Raw genomic sequence first — 17,809 nt, forward strand, 5'->3', positions numbered from 1 at the left:
GCTGCACTTCAAGTGGTCAATATTGGCTACTTTGGGAACTCCTGATTTACACGCACTTTTGTCCTCCCATGAAGGGCACAAGTATTACCTCTGCCTTGCTTTGTATCCTCTATACGCTGCTTGCAACAAAATTACTTTGTTTCTCTTGGCCCTGTAGACACTTCTGGTGTGGTAGCTTCGCCATTTTGCCTGGACGATGGTAGCTGCAGCATTCCGGTGCCTCAAGCATTCCCGCCAGTAGCTCTGGATAATGAAGCCAGCCACCCGCATCTGCTGAAATCTTCTCCTTGCCACAAAGCCTCGCCAGTAGGCCTGAAGAACAACTGCTGCCTTGCCTAAACAGATGGAATTGTTTAGGGACTCTTCTTCCTCAGCTTGCTTTCTTCTTTGGTAACTACGCCAGTATTGCTATGGGAAGAGTGAGAGAAAATATTTTCCACTACTCCATACTGTGTCAGATTCCCTTAAAAGAAAAATCCTTGAAAACAATATCTAACAAAGATCCAGTAGCATAACCACAATTTCGCCTGCTAATAAGACCAAGTGGTATTGAATGAAGAAGAAAGGCTGAACAGCCATTTTCTTATTCTTGTGGATGACTAATCTGTACTCACGGGGGAAAAAAGTTTTAAAATGATGAGGTGCAAGCATTTTTAAAGCTGGTGTTTTACTGACATTTAAGATGACAGAAGACAAAGCAAAAGAGAGAGCAATCATGTTTTTCAATAATAACCTGGACAAATACTTTGTGGTATGAATGAAATTGAGAAGGGACTTTTAGTGTTAGTAAAGATATACACATGATATGAAAATAATTTTCTTAACTGTGCATAAATATACTGACATATGCCTTACTATGTATTAAACTTCCACATTCCTTGTTATTACAATGCCACTGTTCTGCACATAACTATGCCCTCATTTCCACACAACACTAAGCCAAACCATGGTTTAGTGTGAATGAGCATGTTCCTAGATAAGAGATTGTGGTCTCTGCTTCCCCTCAGTGGTTCTGCTGCTGCGCTGCACTGAGCCAAGCCATGGTTTGGTTTAGTGCAGAGCTTTCCAAACAGTGTGTCGTGACACGTTAGTGTGTCAGCTGCAGTGTGCAGTATGTCGCACGAATGATCGTGCAGTATGTCACACGAATGCTCTTATAAGGAGTTAGTTTAACCTCCGGTGTGCTGGCAAAACTGAATTACTATGTCACAAAATGATGCATATCTAAAAAGTTTGTCAGCAACATGGACGGTTTGGAAAGCTCTGGTTTAGTGTGTCATCCAAACCATGGCTTTGTGCAAATGAGCAAAATCTGGGGTGGAGATTGTGATCACTTTGTTCCTCCTTTGATTATCTTACTGCTGCACTGTGCTGTGCTAAGTCTGGCTGTGTGTTGTCCAAACCCAGGTTCGTGGTTTAGAGAAATCATGAGCTGCAAACCATAGGCTAAACCTTGGTTACTGTTTGCAGTTTGTCTGGAGCGAGTTTAACCCCAAGTCTTTGTTCAAAATCAGCACAGTGCTGCAACAAAATGACTGAGGAGAAGCAAAGCATTCACAATCTCCTCTCTGGGAGTGTACACATTTGCTTGTGCAAAGGAAGGCATGGTTTGGCTTAGTGTTATGTACAAACCAGGCCTATATGTAACATAAAAGAAACAGCTTTTGTCTTGAGATAAACGTCAGGCATGCTAAATGTCTGAAATTACTGGAAATCACACTGTTGACACCCACCTGTATGACCACAGCAGCCTGCTTCAAATTCAGGAACTGCCTCCTGTAGAGCATAGTGCGGAACCAGCTCTGCAACAGAGTGATCCTTCGCAACACCTCCTCATGCAGCAGGCCCTGTAGAAGCTGACGTCCCTGCTCTTTCATGAAAACCTAACAATGTGGAGAGCAATAATAAATGCCTATTTATTAATGAACAAATTACTGTCAGTTCCCCACCAGGCACATATAAAGATTTCTGCAAAATAATTGCAATGGTGTAAGTAACAAAACAAAGGAAGAACCTGTTCTGCCCACCAATCTTGGCACTCGCAAGGGAAAAAGAGCCTGAATATTCATCCAGGGAAACAACTGGCTGAACATATGGAATCTTATGAACTTTTTTGGGGGGTTTTACCTCAAGTCTGCAGCCTGAATACTTTAAAAAAAAATAATGAAGGGGATGAGGGAATCACCACAAATTTAAATAATTTATTTTATTTTATTTTATTATTTTTTAAGACACACAGTGAAGCAAATCCACAAAATGCCTTTTAAATAAAATAAGGGTCACATTTACTTCAGAATCTTTCTCTCCCCTCCTTCAGAAATAAATTCCAACTGATGTTCACGTACTTGAAAATGAACTGAAAGGTGAGTTGCCTCATTCTAGAGTCTGGGGCAACTTTGGTGTGGCAAAAAAAGTCTTGGGGAGTTGTAATTTTGAGTTCTACCAGACATTGTCTTATTTACATGCAACACTAAAATTGTGGCTACTTTGCTCCCCCCCCCCTGCTCATTTTGCTGATGGACTGCACCGAGCTAAACTATGTCACAGTTTGACTTAGTATGCTGTCCCAGTCTGGGTTCATGGTTTAGCTCTCCCCAACAAACCACAAGCTGTAAATCATAGGACAAACCTTTGTTATAGTGTGTGGTTTGTCTGCAGAAAGCTAAGCTATGAGCTCAGGTCTGGACAACATGTTGAGCCAAACTAAAGCTTAGCTCAGAGAAGCAGCAAAATGACTGGCAAGGAGCAAAAACCCCAAATCTCCTCTCTGGGAGCCCATACATTTGCTTGTTACTGATAAGCCGTGGTCTATGCTATCAATACATGCTAAATGGGTCACTGTATATCTGATAAACACCACTATGGCAGCAGGGTACACCCATAAATAATACTAGAAAGGGACAAATGTATTTTAATATTGTGTCAGGGAGCAAAAGGGAAACGAGGCTTTGAACGTACCATTGTTCGTCCCACTTGATAATTGTCAGGGTTGGTCTTTGTTTTCCTTAAGAATTCTTGGATATTCTCCTTGGATGGTATCATGCCTCTTGGCAGAAGTACATGAAAATGATCCACGAACTCCTGAAAAATTAGGCATACCTCTGCATGTTATTTAACACAGTTTGTCATTTTACTCTGAAAGTTCATTGAAGTCAACTCTGTATCTATGGAAATTCAGGCTGCCTTAGTAGATGAGATGAGAAACAGGGATCATTCCACCAGCTCTGCTGAAAGACTAGCTTCTGCCCTGAGCTGTTTCTATGTTGGCTGAGCATTACAAGAACTACTATTTAGGAACTGGTGCCTGAGTTTGCTTTTTCCCTCTTCCTTCTGTGTCCCCTTTCTCTGGTGTGTCATGCTTTTTTAAATCATACGCCTGAAGGGACTGCTTTGTTTTAAGTGATTGTATGCAAGCAGCTCTGGGAGGTTTTTCAGCTGACAAGTGGACTACAAATGTTCTAAATGCATAATCAATAAATAAACATAGCAATTCTGAAAAGGGCTGTCATTGTGGATACTGAAAAGTAACAGTTTTAATTGCCTATTATATTCAAAGCTCTCTAGTTTACACAACTGAATTAATCAGAAAGGCATGAAAGCTGGGGGTGGGGTGGGGCAGGGATCAATATTAAGCTCTCCCCAGCCACATTGTTCTGGTGGCTGTATGAAAAATGTGACACCGGGATGCATAACACTAGTGTAGCAGGAATATGGTTGACCTTTCCTTTAACTAACATGTTGATTTGGAAATGTGTTTTGTAAAAGTATAATAATTCACAAATATGTTTTACACAAATATCACTATTTCCTGCACAGTGTTTCTACAGCATCCCATGGTCCCTCCTTTCCTTCACTGATTTTCTATTTACTTCTCAGTCCTTGCCAGATAGCAGCTGGAGCTCACAATGAATATTCCCAGCCACATCTCTGCATGCTTGCAAGCCCTAATTTGACATGGCTATTTGTTCTGCCAGTTGCATCATTTTTAGCTGCAGAAATAATACTTTCCATACACTTATGTATTCACCTACATTTAAATCAAGGAATTGCCCAACTGACCATAGTGCCTTGGAGTCCACTTCACCAAAACTTTTTTGGGAGATTCAAATAATCTAACCTTGAAGGTGTATTTGGAACTATATCCTGACTGTCGTATGCGCACTGTCTCTCGCATCCCTGTGTACCGCAGCTGTCTAAGCACCTGGTTGTCGCTGAACCTCAGGGGAAGCTGAAAAAACAAAACATACAAGGGCCAAACAGTTACACATTGACTGCAAGTTCATCCAGGTAAGCAAGTTTTCATGGATGACTTTGTTGACTACCAGGGCTCACCGGTCCTTTGCTGATGGCTGCCCTTTAAATAGATCCCAGTCTACACCACCAGCATCAACCAGGCAATGGCCTCTAAGGAGGCTCCACTTGGGAAAAGGAAGGGTGGAGCACTCTCAGTCATGCTCCTGATGGAAGGGAAGGAGCCCAGCTGCCGTACCTCAGGCAGAACAAAGGGTATGGGGACAGGGAGGATGTAAAAAGCCTAAGAGAGTAGAAAAAGGGGAGAAGTCCAGTGGAGACAGAGAACAGTCTGGGCACCTAAATAAGGCTCTTCCACAGATACTGGGGCAACTTGGTCCTTGGTCAAAGGCCTTCTTCAGGATATCCCCCAAGCCCCAGAGAATGCAGTTAGATAGGAAATATCAGCTGTCTGTTTATCTAGTCCCCAATCCCTGGGGAGGCATAGGAATCCTAGATTTCAGCCTGCCAAGGCGAATGGTATGGAGAGATATATTCAGTGCTTATTTTTAAAAGGGGGGGAGGTACTCAATGGTATGCAGTACCGGCACCTCTTTTGTTATTAAAAAGTGTGGCACTTACTCTAACAACTTCATGGTGAGTACCAGCACCTATTTCTCTAGAAAAAAAGCACTGTCCTCTTTGGCATGGGACCCCAAGATGACAATTTTTCACAGCCCTCTAGCTGCTATGGTGGCTCATTTACCAGAAGTAATACAGTATATTTAGTGTATGGACTTTGCAAGGCTTGGTTTGGTCAGAATTGAGTATACACTTCCAGAGTTAACACTAAATACATTACTTCTGGAAAATGAGTCACCATAGCCACTAGAAGGCTGTGAAAATCTGTGTCCTGAGTTTTCAGACTGGTCTACACAGGTACTATTTGAAACTATATGGGCACAGCTCACCTACCCCACTGCTAGCTGAATCCTTGTTCCTGATGTATAGCAGGATGGTATTGAGGATTATTGCTATGTTGATCTGAAAGATCAAAAGGGCACGGCACCCCTTTACATTTATTTATTTTTTTATTCAGATTTGTCATGGCCAATTGCTAGTATAATCAAGTTATTTGGATTGGCTGTAACAGTCCAGCAAAACTGATTTTCATTGTGGATTACTTGGGATTGGAGAGGCACTTACCTTGTCAGCATTGGAGCGAATGCACTTGACAAAATAGGGTTCTGCTTGGCCAAGGGTCTCCATCAATTTGGTAAGCGATGCCTAAAGTGGAAAATAAAATTATGGAGTTGGCTTCTGCAACAATTATTTTGGTAAGAAAATAACATGTTGCCAAACCTCTCCTTATGCTATTTTTAAACTGTAATTTAACACACATATGAAATAGAAATTGTGATAATATTGCTTCTTATTGTAGACATTCAAAGACATGAAAATGGCTTTGCTATACAATGCATAATAATGGCATTAAGTACATATATGTAAATCTTCAAAAGCATGTTACTGGTCAGAACAATAGCATACATGTCCCTCAGCAGTTCTCCTTCTGGAATGCTGCATATTTTATTCAAAATTCAGCTTCATTTATCTACTTAAGAGACAAGGTGTTCAGCTTACCTATAGGCCTGGACCATAGGCTCCAGCTTGTGGAAATTCTGCGGTTAGACTGTTGATGGGGACAGACTATCACCAGGGACAGTTTCAGAAGACAGCTCTGGATGAGCATACCTGAACCACTTGGCTTTTGAATTAAAGGGTGCCAAAGGGCACTATAATGTCTCCAATGCTATTTAACATCTACATGAAGCCATTTGGGAGCAAAGTGTCAATGGTATGCTGATGATAGCCAACTCTATTTTTCTGTAATGTCTGACTTGGAAATGCTGAGAAGGCCCTGGACTAGTGTCAGTTAGATAATTTTTTGACTTATCGTATTGTGTCTAGTGTACACTGCTTATAGACTATTGTGATTCAGCACTGAAATAAATAAATAAATAAATAAATAAATAAATAAATAAAGGCTTTTAATTAAAGGAGGTTAGAAAACTACTTAAAGCTATTTAGAGAGCATAGTACTGCTGAAATTAAAACAGCTTTGGCAGAAAGTATATGGGTAATTACTATACTGTTCAAAAATTTCAAACTGACATACAATTTATGTCCTGAACTTTATTAAGGACTCATATGGGCATCTGTGGAGTTAGCAGTCACAGCCTATGCAAAGTATAAAGTCATATAATCATATCAGTTTGACTTACTGTATATCACATCTGACAATTAATCAGTCTAGCCTGGTATTGTCTACACTGACTGGCAGAAACTTTTCAGGATCTGAATCAGAGTTCTGTTTCCCAGTTGAGCTACCTCTGACTTTTTAAAAAAAAATATGGAGGTAATAGGAGTGAAGCCGATACATGATGCACACAACACATATATTCTACTACTGTGTTATGGTAGCTATGACCCCAAAGGGCTGATTGATGTCTAAGGGATTTTAAAGAAGATCTAAGCCATACATAAATGGCTTGGCTTGCAACAATCTTTTCTTTAATGCGAGTCAGTTACTGAGTTGACTTACAGAAGGCTGGAAATGCCCAGAGGGAACTAGAGAATTTACTAGTTGGCCAAAAGAAAGAAAAAAAGACTGTGATGTAAAAATGAATGGGACAACCTGGGATAATAAAGAAAATGGGAACTGCAACCAATTGTTGTTCTTGTTGTTTTTTCCTAAAATGAACAGTAGGCTACATTCCAGTCCATCTAGTATCCCTATTTTATTTCCATTGGAAATAGATATTCTACATGGTTTTCCTTAAGTTAAACTTCATGAAATTAACAATGGTAAGTTACCTGGAACTGGGCACTGATGCTTGGAGGCTTCTTCTTCTTGTGAAGGTGGAGAAGAGACTTTGTGATACGGTCATGGAGAGTTAGGTTCGTCAAGTGCTTGAGCGATTTCACTTCAAGCAAGTGCTAAGAAACACAAAGATTCTAACTTTGGTTATGAGAAATTTGAACCAACATAAGCACAAATCTTTGCAAGAAACCAACAGTGGAGCATGGTACCCACAGGTCTCTGCCCCACCCTCCCCCTTCTGAAATTAGGCTTCCACTGTAGCCAATAGAAGGCTTTTTTCAAGCCCAATTGCAGTTTGGAAGCACAAAGTATACTTTTGGGAGTCTCAACTATTGAGGAAAGAATAAATCTCTACCCTCCAGATGTAAGCCTCTGAAATTACTCCTCTCTAATTGTTGCCGGGGAGGGGGGGAGCAGTGATCTTCCTGGGGATTATAGCTGAAGAAGGGCCCATGCATTCCCAGTTGCATTCACCAGAAAAATAATCCACTGCCTCCCACTCCACTTGAAAAAAGTAAAACCCCTTTTTCAAAACCTAACAGTTGATATGGAGTGAGTGGGCGTGCCATCACAATCTCTGTGGTTGTGGTGCTCACAGCAGTTTACAGTGGTACCTCGGGTTAAGTACTTAATTCGTTCCGGAGGTCTGTTCTTAACCTGAAACTGTTCTTAACCTGAAGCACCACTTTAGCTAATGGGGCCTTCTGCTGCCATCGCACCACTAGAGCACAATTTCTGTTCTCATCCTGAAGCAAAGTTCTTAACCCAAGGTACTATTTCTGGGTTAGCGGAGTCTGTAACCTGAAGCGTATGTAACCCAAGGTACCACTGTATATGGTTTGCAAATGTGCACATCACATTAATACAGTGGTACCTCGAGTTACAAACACCTCAGGTTATAAACTCCACTAACCTGGAAGAGTTACCTCGAGTTGAGAACTTTGCCCCAGGATGAGAACGGAAATCGTGTGCCGGCAGCACAGTGGCAGCAAGAGGCCCCATTAGCAAAAGCACGCCTCTAGTTAAGAACAATTTCAGGTTAAGAATGGACCTCCGGAACGAATTAAGTTCATAACTAGAGGTACCACTGTACATCAATTGTACACATGGTGAAAACCATACTATGAGTTCGTGGACAGTGTACACTTTCTGTATGCTTTCTTATGAAAAAGGAATAGCCTTGTAAAAAACAGCATAATTTGTGAAATTAATCTAGTTTAAATATGTTAGCTCAGGTTCTTTAGCTCTAGTACTCTCACCTTTGGAAGGTTAGGCTTCGCTTTGAAGTTCTTGTTTCGCCTAGGAAGAAGCAACAAAGATCCATATTAAAGCAGCAGGGACATGTTAATGCTAATTTGTAAACTTTCATGAGAAAAACATTTGCTTCTGGTGTGATGGCAAAGCATGTACTAGTGCAGTGTCAACAAATCTATTGTGAGTGCTGGTTTCATGTGGTCACTCGCACTCTTGCTTGTGGAAGTGTGTGCATCTGTTTCAGGAATAGCAAACTCCGGCCCTCCAGATGTTTGGGATTACAATTCCCATCATCCCTGACCACTAGTCCTGTTAGCTAAGGATGATGGGAATTGTAGTCCCAAATATCTGGAGGGCCGGAGTTTGCCTATGCCTGATCCATTTGAAGAGATACTGAACTGAAAATACAAGTTTCACACATATTTTTTCAAACCCACTCAACTCCTAGTGACAAGCTTCTTTAGAACTGCAGACATTCTTTGACAATTAATTCAGATACTTTATTCTTCCAGCTGCATCTTTGAAGGGGTATTTGGAAATTATAAAAGAGAATATAATTGATGTAATTACAATACTTTCACAAATACCTAAAAGGAGATTTGTGTAACACAGGAACCCCTTTTAATTTAATAAATGTTCATAATAAAAACTCTGGCTCTACCGATCAGAGTCTCTGGTCAGCTCCCAAGACCAGAGGAGAGTAATTGAACTAGAACAGTTCAAAGGTTGCTTCCATGTATTTTATAGTGTCCCAGTTCTGCAGTCTACCTCATCATCCAGATTTAAGATACACTTATGAGGATTTCTGAATTGTAAATCTGTGTGCCTTGGGTGATGAATGCTGATGGGTAATAGAGACCTCTCTTACCCCAACTTGTCCCATGTTTGTTGCTATCCCTAGAGATCAATTTATCTTTGTAACAAAGAACAAATATGAACTAACATGAGGATGCCATGGGCTCTCTCCAAGAGTTTGCTGTTAGTTGAATTCACAAATATCCCATCTTTGTCGAGGAAACTGCTTTGGCTGGAGAGTTTGCTCTGTCGCACGCCCATCTTGCTATTCCAACCAACTCCATACATATCACTGCAATGTGGGAAACAAATACACTTTATTGCTTAGATTTCACAAAGAATATACCAGGGTTTTGTTTTGTTTTGTAAAAAGGTAACTTTTCCAAAGTCACAATTTCATATGTAAAGCTCTTGCTCTAGCAGTCACACTTATCACACAATCTGACTTACCGCTGACTTTTCTCATTGATAGTGTTAACTCCCTGCAGATCTGAAAGTGGTGTTCTGGGACGTTTGCGGGCAATACCTGTGGCAGCATATCAACAAAAAAATTAACATTCTATTTAGCATTAGATAAATTCTCTGCACCAGCTTGGGAGGGGGAAAAATCAGACTGCAACATGTGCTGAAAATGGTACATGCTGGGAACTGGGGGAGGGGGGAGGGAGAGAAGAACCATAAACGAGGAGCCATGGCTGGTAATAATGATATATTTGAGTTAAGCTCTTAAAATAAAGAAAAGATGTCCTAAACTCGTTTGCCACAAAATTTACTTGTAATCCTACATATAAAGCCATATTTTAAATATATTTTTTAAAAGATGCACATCTCTATATCCAAGAAACAACACAAAGGGGAAAGCTTTTATAGGAGGAAAATATTGCAACTAAGAGCCACACCTCCAATAAGATTATTATCTGTAAAAGTTCTTTTCTGGTCAGCTGCTTTCTCCTCCTTATAAAAGTAGAACAATGCAGACCATATGAACACCACAAATTTGTGCAGAGGTAAGCCTCTGGATTCTATTAATAGCTTAACTGGAAATCTTTCTTATATACTGTGCTTGGACAACCTCCAACCTGGTAGCAGAGCTACCAGGAACAAAGTTCACTATTTTGGTCTGGGCATTTTCTTTTTAAAAGCCCAGCATGGTTCAATACATTTTACTGAATACAAGATACACTTCTTAGCTGTTCCATCTTAAAAGCTACAGCCTCTATTGTAAAACATACTATGCAGAATTTAACACAAACATGGCTTGCCTTAAGTGGGTCTCAAAGTCTCATCTGAAATGCAAAACTATGGGGGCTCTAACCTGCATTACTAACCCTAACATAGGTATTCAGAGATGGTGTAGCACAGTGGACAAGAAATGAATCAGGAAATTCTTGGTTCCAATTTCCCTCCTCCACCATGTCATAACAAATCAGATACAGAACTGACCTAATCTACAGGGTTTTCTAAGGATTAGCTGATAATGTATATTCAGCATTTAGAACACTCAGTATCCTCAAACTGGATTTATAAAGGGCAGATGAGATTGGTTTAACAATTTTGGAACATTTGAACCCAGTCATCTGGTATGGAATGACCCCAAATTTTAGGTAACTAGATTTGCAAAATAAATTTACTGGTTTGTTCCCCTTTGATATATCCTTGTGTAAGGGAAGTACCAAAAAATAAGATATTATACACCCCCACACACTTGGCTAGAAGTCAAGCCAAGACTTATTGCTTTTAATAAGGCCACAAATATCCTAATTAGAAAAAAAACACACAAAAAAAAACTGAGCAAATAATAATAAATCTTTCAGTCATAGTATACCCATAGGACATGAAAAGATTACTGAAGAGATAAATAAATATTAATAAATTAAGGTGATTCAATAAGCTAAAGCTCTATCTTGATGACGAGATTTGAAGGTGAGCAGTCTTACTGTGTTTGGCAAGAATCACTCATGCAATGTAATCTTCTCTGGGCCTAGTCATTTTCAAAACATTAAATTAGCATTTGTAAACTTTATTATTTCTTCCATGACCACTGAATTTTCTTAAGAGCTGCTAGTGAGGCCCTTTTGTCAACAACTATGCATGAATTGCATCATTCATGATTTAAGAGCAACGAGGGATAATATTTATTCAATTTATTAGTCACCTTATACAAAGCGTCTCTAGGTAACTTACCGGTACATATACAAATTAAAATAACCATTAGGTTTTAACCATAAAATACTATTCCTCCACCACCCCAAAGCAATAAGCATGATTATTACACTCTCTCAAAAGCCTGGGAGGTGGTTAGTGCCGAGCAAGCAGGCATCCCTGGGAATAGCATCCCATAAATTAGAGGCCACAACTAAATATCCCCTCTCCCTTGCTGCCACCCTCTGATCCTCTCTCACATGATCTTCAAGTGAAGGGAGATATTCCATTTGGTATCAGGGTCCTGAGCTGTACAGGCCCTTTTTATGTTAGAACCAGCACTTTTGAGCCAGACTCAGAAACACAAGCATATGTGCCAGAACCAGTGTTATATGTGCAGACTGCTTCATAATATGCTACTGTAATGTTCTGAAAATAAGTAGTCCCCTGTGGGGGAAGAGAAGCATTCAACTATATTAACAGAAAGCAATAAATGCCATCCCCTAAGGATTTGTATCGCACCCACTGCTACGTAACTGATTCATAAGGACCTAAAGTCATGGAATAAGGAGTGAGGTCTGCAGAAGTTTGCAAATTGTTCAGGACAGAAGAATCCCAAGCAGACCACAGATGTATACCAAAAATAATTTGCAAAGTAAAAGTTATAGCAGTGCGCACGTAACTACTACTTTTGTGTTTTTATATTGTAAACTGCCCTGTGGTGCTTGGATGAAGGGTGGTATATAAAAACAACCTTTCTCCCTCCTCTATGTGACATCCGTTCAAATATATAAAAGGATGTCACATAGAGGAGGGAGAAAGGTTGTTTTCTGCTGCTCCAGAGAAGCGGACATGGAGCAATGGTTCCAAACTACAAGAAAAAAGATTCCACCTAAACATTAGGAAGAACTTCCTGACAGTAAGAGCTGTTCGACAGTGGAATTTGCTGCCAAGGAGTGTGGTGGAGTCTCCTTTGGAGGTCTTTAAGCAGAGGCTTGACAACCATATGTCAGGAGTGCTCTGATGGTGTTTCCTGCTTGGCAGGGGGTTGGACTCGATGGCCCTTGTGGTCTCTTCCAACTCTATGATTCTATGATTCTATGATATAACTTAATCAATCAATAATACTTGGTGACCAGTTGTCTGTAAAATCATACCATGCCTTCCAAACCTGATTAGAAATTCACAGAAGCAAGAGTTGGAAGTTTCTCCTCACTGTGTGACCCAGCACACAGATGGCTGGCCTAACAAGTGGTTACACACACACTGTGGCAAAGCTACAGCTTGGTAAATCTGCATTCTCCCCATGGAAAGCTCCAAATAGAACGGACGGGCAACAAAATGGCGATTGAGATGCAGTGTAAGAGCAAACTGATAAAGACAGCCAGTATCTTAATATATTTATATAAAATCTATTGTGCAACTTCATTTGAAACACTTGTGTGTAGTTCTGGTCACCTTAAGAAAAGATAATGCAGAGCCTGAAAAAGCAAAGGGCGACTAAAGTAACTGTGGGGTTGAAGCACTTTTTCCCTAATGGGAAAAGGCAGAAGTATTCAATACTTTTTGAATTAGAAGCAAGATCAAGGAAAGACACAGTAAAGACTTAAAATTATGAATGATGTTGAAAATAGGGAGGCATTTTTTCTTCCTCTATGCTGGAACTCGAGCTAACCCAATGAACTTGATTAGCACAAGACTCAGGACAAACACAGTTTCACACAAAACGTAAAACACTTTATGGATTTTGTTAGCAACAGCTATTGCGAAGAGCACTATACTTTTTTTTAAAAGGTGGTGAAAATTCATTGGGCCTAATCAACAAACTATTGCCCTTGACTAGATGGAGCTAGATGCGGAGAACAAAAAGATGAATACCAGATGCTGAGGACAAACAGGAGAAGGCTGTTGACTTCCAGCTTCCCACAGGCATTTGGTTTGATGCTGCTGGAAACAGAATGCTGGCCTGGATGGACCTTTTGTCCAGCAGAGCAGTTCCTACGCTGTTCCATCCAAAACTGATTTCAGAGCACGCTTTTACATTTTTTTCTTGTTAATTATATATTCTTATTTTCAAACACAATGGAGAAAATCCATGTAATGCAAGACTCATGCAACTTGTTCAACTCAGTTCATATCACACCATCCGTTCAGCTCTTCTTATAGGTTAACACCATCCACACCCATTGCAGAGGGAACACCAACCTTTGTGGGGGATGGTACTCCAAAAGATACGCAACATATACATGAGGGAAAGGCATTTCCTTTATTAAGATTAGCAGCGATGTGGCGTCTCTATAAGCCATTACAGCACAAATGCAAAAATGGAGGTCAATGAAGGAACAAGGTTTCAGTCTTCCTTGGAACCCAACACATTGAAAAGCTGAATCAATTCTGTCCAAGTAGTCAGGCAAACATTGAAAAGAAACTTTTTCATAAAAAAATATCTCCTGTTTCAAGAGTCTGAAATGGTGATGCGCCTGATCATTAAGGTGGAATGGTTACTGCATATGCAAAGCTGTTTAATGAGCAAGTTAGCATCAAGGTACCCTTCAGTAGGCTCCCAATGTAATTGTAACACTGAAACACCATGCGCTACTCTTTATGGCAGAGGGTGTTATGTTTCATGCTGCTAGACCCCTGCTCCTCCCACAACAGAAATCCAGCCATCATTAGTATCAAAGGCAAACGGGCCTGGTTTTCATGCAGGACTAGTTCATTATGTAACAAACGGAAGTGAGGAGAAGGAAATGGAGACCAAGTGCATATCTATTCTCTTCTGTGAAGGAAATCCTCCAAAGGCAGAACAGTTAATCTACATTGCACTAGAGTTTTCAAAAAGGGAAGGTTTTCTTTTTAAAAAAGATGTATATACATTTATATCCACATGTAGACACTACTATATAAAAAGAGTGCACCAGAATTTGGTGGAATCTTGCCAAAAAAAATCTAGCTAGGATAAATACAGATTAGATTATTCCTCTGTCTAAAGGGTGTCACTAATGAAAAGCTTTTAACTAAAATCTTGGGATACCTAGGAGATTTAATCAACAGTTCCTTCGGTAAAATGGCTCCATGCCTTAATCAAGCTTATATAATGGGAAAATCTTTATGACTGAGGTAAAAACAGGATTCAGAGCATCCACTCAAACCTCTAGGGCCCATCCTGCCTATAAATTCCCAAGAAAAGGCACTAAGATCCCTCCGACATTTTAACAGGTCTTGTCATTCAAGATGCCTTCAGGTTCTGCATTACAAGGTTCCAAGCATGGTTGCCCACCCTTGCTACTAAGTATGCTCCTGGTTTCCATTTCCTGCTGTGTGTGAGTGTCATGTCAGAGAGATGGTGGGATATGGCGCCTTACTGTACTTCTCCTCCTTGCATCTCTGCAGAATCTCTAAGCTCCTCTGATGAACTGGGTGATGGAGAAAGCTAAAACTATCCACACTTTTCAAAACCGCATCATCATGCCCTTGGGAAGCAAAACAAAAACATGGAGAAAAGAGAAAGATTACATAAGCAGAAACCAACGAAGAGTCAAGAACAGTGCGGACAACTGCCTTATTGACACAGAATAGTTCAAAAGTGATGGGTGCTTTCTGCCTACGGACAGTAATTTCACCATTTCTAGCAATTCTGAGGAGTGCACAAGACAGAGATGAACTGATTTTTTACTGGATCGTTGTAAGGCAAGTTGCTGGGTTTTGGGCAACTTCCCTTCGTTTTTTGAAAAGATAACGCTGCAGCCAAAATATTGAATTATAAATTGGAATCAACAATGAAACAGCACTGCATTTTATAATGCATGGCCATGATATGTGTTAACAGTTTTATCATAGCATTTTCATAAAATAGCATGACATTTCTATGTTTAATGGGATTAATGAGCTCACTTACCCATTAGCAATTAGGATCACATTTTCCAAAGGGCATTGCCTAATGCATCATTTTAAATAAGCTGTTCTGATTATTATAAATATGTGTATCTGATGTGGGCTGTGAATTATTTCCAGATTAGGTATAGCCTGCTGAAATATGGAATTCAAAACAAATCATAACAATTATTGCTTTTATGTGGCTCTTAGGGCTTTAATCTTGAAAACAGAAAACTATCATCCATGTCTCCAATAATTCTAATTATTACTTATCTTGTACTTCCAGTCTTGCAAAAATCCTGCATCAGATATGCCAGATTCTGCATGTGGACTCTCATAATGCAGGACAGGCCTATTTAATCTACATAGTTTATTCTAGATGCTCTCTTTGTTACAGTTTTTTTACTTTCAAGCATCATGAGTTATTATTTGTGTTGGGCTTGATACATATTACTGTTGTTACAACATAATCAGGAAGATAAAGACTAAATGGCAGTGCCTCTTATGTTTGTAACCAAACATCAGAAAGGCTCAAGTCTTGCACTGTAACACTTGGGAACTGATTTTTAGTGGCAGATCTGGAGATGGTTCACCACAAGGCGTGTGTTGAGGGTGTTGTTTTGAGTGACTATTACAGTTCACCTGTCATATGCAGGCACAACAGACACTCAAAATAACTCTCTGTATGAACAACTTGTGAGGAATCGTCAGCAGATATGCCACAAGGTTTAGTTCATAGTTAAGCCAAGGGAGATTTGAAGTTTGTATAGTTTAAGTTTGCCCAAGACTTTTCTGCTGAAGAAACAGAGACATTCGAGTGATGTCACCAAGTCGTACTTGTGCAAAAAGAACAATTCATGAAACTATCATGTGATTGGACCATCAAATATTGCTTGGTTACTCAGTTACCACTGAGTATCCTGAGCTTGTTGAATCAGTCTCTGTGCTTATCTTTGCAATACAGGTTTTTTCAGCAATGACAGCTATGAAGACAGTAGCAAGCTATCTATCAATACTGATCTCAGACTATGTCTGACAACTATCAAACATTGCATTGACCCACTTGTTGGAAAAATGCAAACTAAGCCATCCTACTGATGATGCTTGCCATAATGAACTTTTTCATTAATTATATTTGACACTGCCTGTTTAATCACCTGTTTTTAGAATAACTTTCATAGTTTATGAATTAATAGCCTGCAATCAGTTGACTGGTGATTCCCATTAAAAATAAAAAATTGTGAATAACTGCAAGTACTATAAATATTTCAACAAATTCTACACTGTGAAGGGTATTAAGTAAATTTTTGCTTGGATGCCTCAAATAATGGTTATTAGATAGGCGAACTTGCAATTAAAACACATGAAATTGACAGCTGCTGAAGACCTCAGGTCCAAAATTCATGTGACAACAAATCAATGGACCATCCTAACAAGCAAATTTGGAATTGTGGGTTGCAATACCAAAAAGCTTAGGACTAACAGCCCACATCATATAATTTCCCTGCAAACTTTGTAGAAGCAAATCAGGATGAATGCTCAACAAACAAGTTGTCTGAAAGCAACCTTGATGGTGAAATGGAATACAAGACTGACCGAAGGAATGGATTAAACTGAATAAATTTCAGAACAGCTGCAGTCTAGATGTGGACAGACCACAAAAAAGTTCATTTTAAACTGGATGCTGCATATTTATTCTATGATCTTGACTGGGCAGTCTACCTCACATTATACCATTTTAACTACTAGCCTTGTTTCACCATCAATAGCCAGCAGAAATGGTTACATAATAGGGATTATACTGACAGTAACATGGGATAGCTAAATGCAACACAAACATAGCTCAAAACAGAAAGAGTTGCCAGATACTTAAAACAGTCTCGTGTAACTTAGAAGGGTGGCTATTTAACCTTGCAGCATATTCCTAACACAAATGGTTAAGATGGAGGATGAACCAAGAACTACAGCAAAATATGATACAGGACCACTATTACAGGGAAATTACAATGGTGGAAATAGATTCTTTGCCTGAAATTTTCTACATCATCGAAATATTTCAATTTAAAAAGCCAGGGTTTGCATTCATAATGATTTCACAGGCCCACTTGAATGTGGATCATTTTTATGTGAGATATATTAATCAATTTTTAGTGTGGAATGCAAATCTTTCTTCACTAAAATTTGAAATACGAACTTTGAAAATGTGATGTTTGTTTTTTACTTTCAGTTATCAGGATGAAAGTTTGCTACTATAAATGTAGAAGGGCTACAGTATCACTTGCTGAGTCAGGAGAAGAAAAGCACAAACTGTAGACACTTGCATTCATTCAACTCTAGAAACTTAACAGATGTACTTGAAAAGCTAAACTACATAAACAGAAATACAAAAAGCTACAGAAGAAAACACTGCAAATAAATATTAACTTCAAGTTAATGCACAGCACCGATATTCAACATCACTGGCACGGAAAGAACAAAATAAAGTGATTTAAAACGAACGAGACATAGGCATGAGATACTTTCCATATGTACCATAAATGTAACTGTAGAAGCTTTCTCAGACAATATTTCCTATTGCTTTCTGACTGTCCATGAGATGTTCCACACACCTGTAGATAAAAGCTACCCTTG

At 39.5% G+C, this 17,809-nt stretch overlaps 1 protein-coding gene across 10 annotated transcripts in view; it reads right to left on the reverse strand.

The window, feature by feature from the left end:
- MYO9A (myosin IXA) overlaps positions 1-17,809 on the reverse strand; it is a 176,566-nt gene that overhangs the window by 79,599 nt on the left and 79,158 nt on the right. For 9 of the 10 annotated variants that reach the window (XM_079953098.1, XM_079953106.1, XM_079953102.1 and 6 more), the window contains 10 exons: positions 14,668-14,775; positions 9,611-9,686; positions 9,309-9,452; positions 8,371-8,410; positions 7,105-7,227; positions 5,437-5,517; positions 4,118-4,228; positions 2,959-3,081; positions 1,734-1,883; positions 89-408 (listed from right to left, as the gene is read on the reverse strand). In XM_079953098.1, the coding sequence (XP_079809224.1) occupies positions 89-408; positions 1,734-1,883; positions 2,959-3,081; positions 4,118-4,228; positions 5,437-5,517; positions 7,105-7,227; positions 8,371-8,410; positions 9,309-9,452; positions 9,611-9,686; positions 14,668-14,775 (1,276 nt within the window). The remainder of the gene's footprint in view (positions 1-88; positions 409-1,733; positions 1,884-2,958; positions 3,082-4,117; positions 4,229-5,436; positions 5,518-7,104; positions 7,228-8,370; positions 8,411-9,308; positions 9,453-9,610; positions 9,687-14,667; positions 14,776-17,809) is intronic. The other variant, XM_079953103.1, reaches the window with a different exon arrangement.

Source organism: Podarcis cretensis (assembly GCF_951804945.1).
Source record: "Podarcis cretensis genome assembly, chromosome: 14".
Classification (NCBI taxonomy): Eukaryota; Metazoa; Chordata; class Lepidosauria; order Squamata; family Lacertidae; genus Podarcis; species Podarcis cretensis.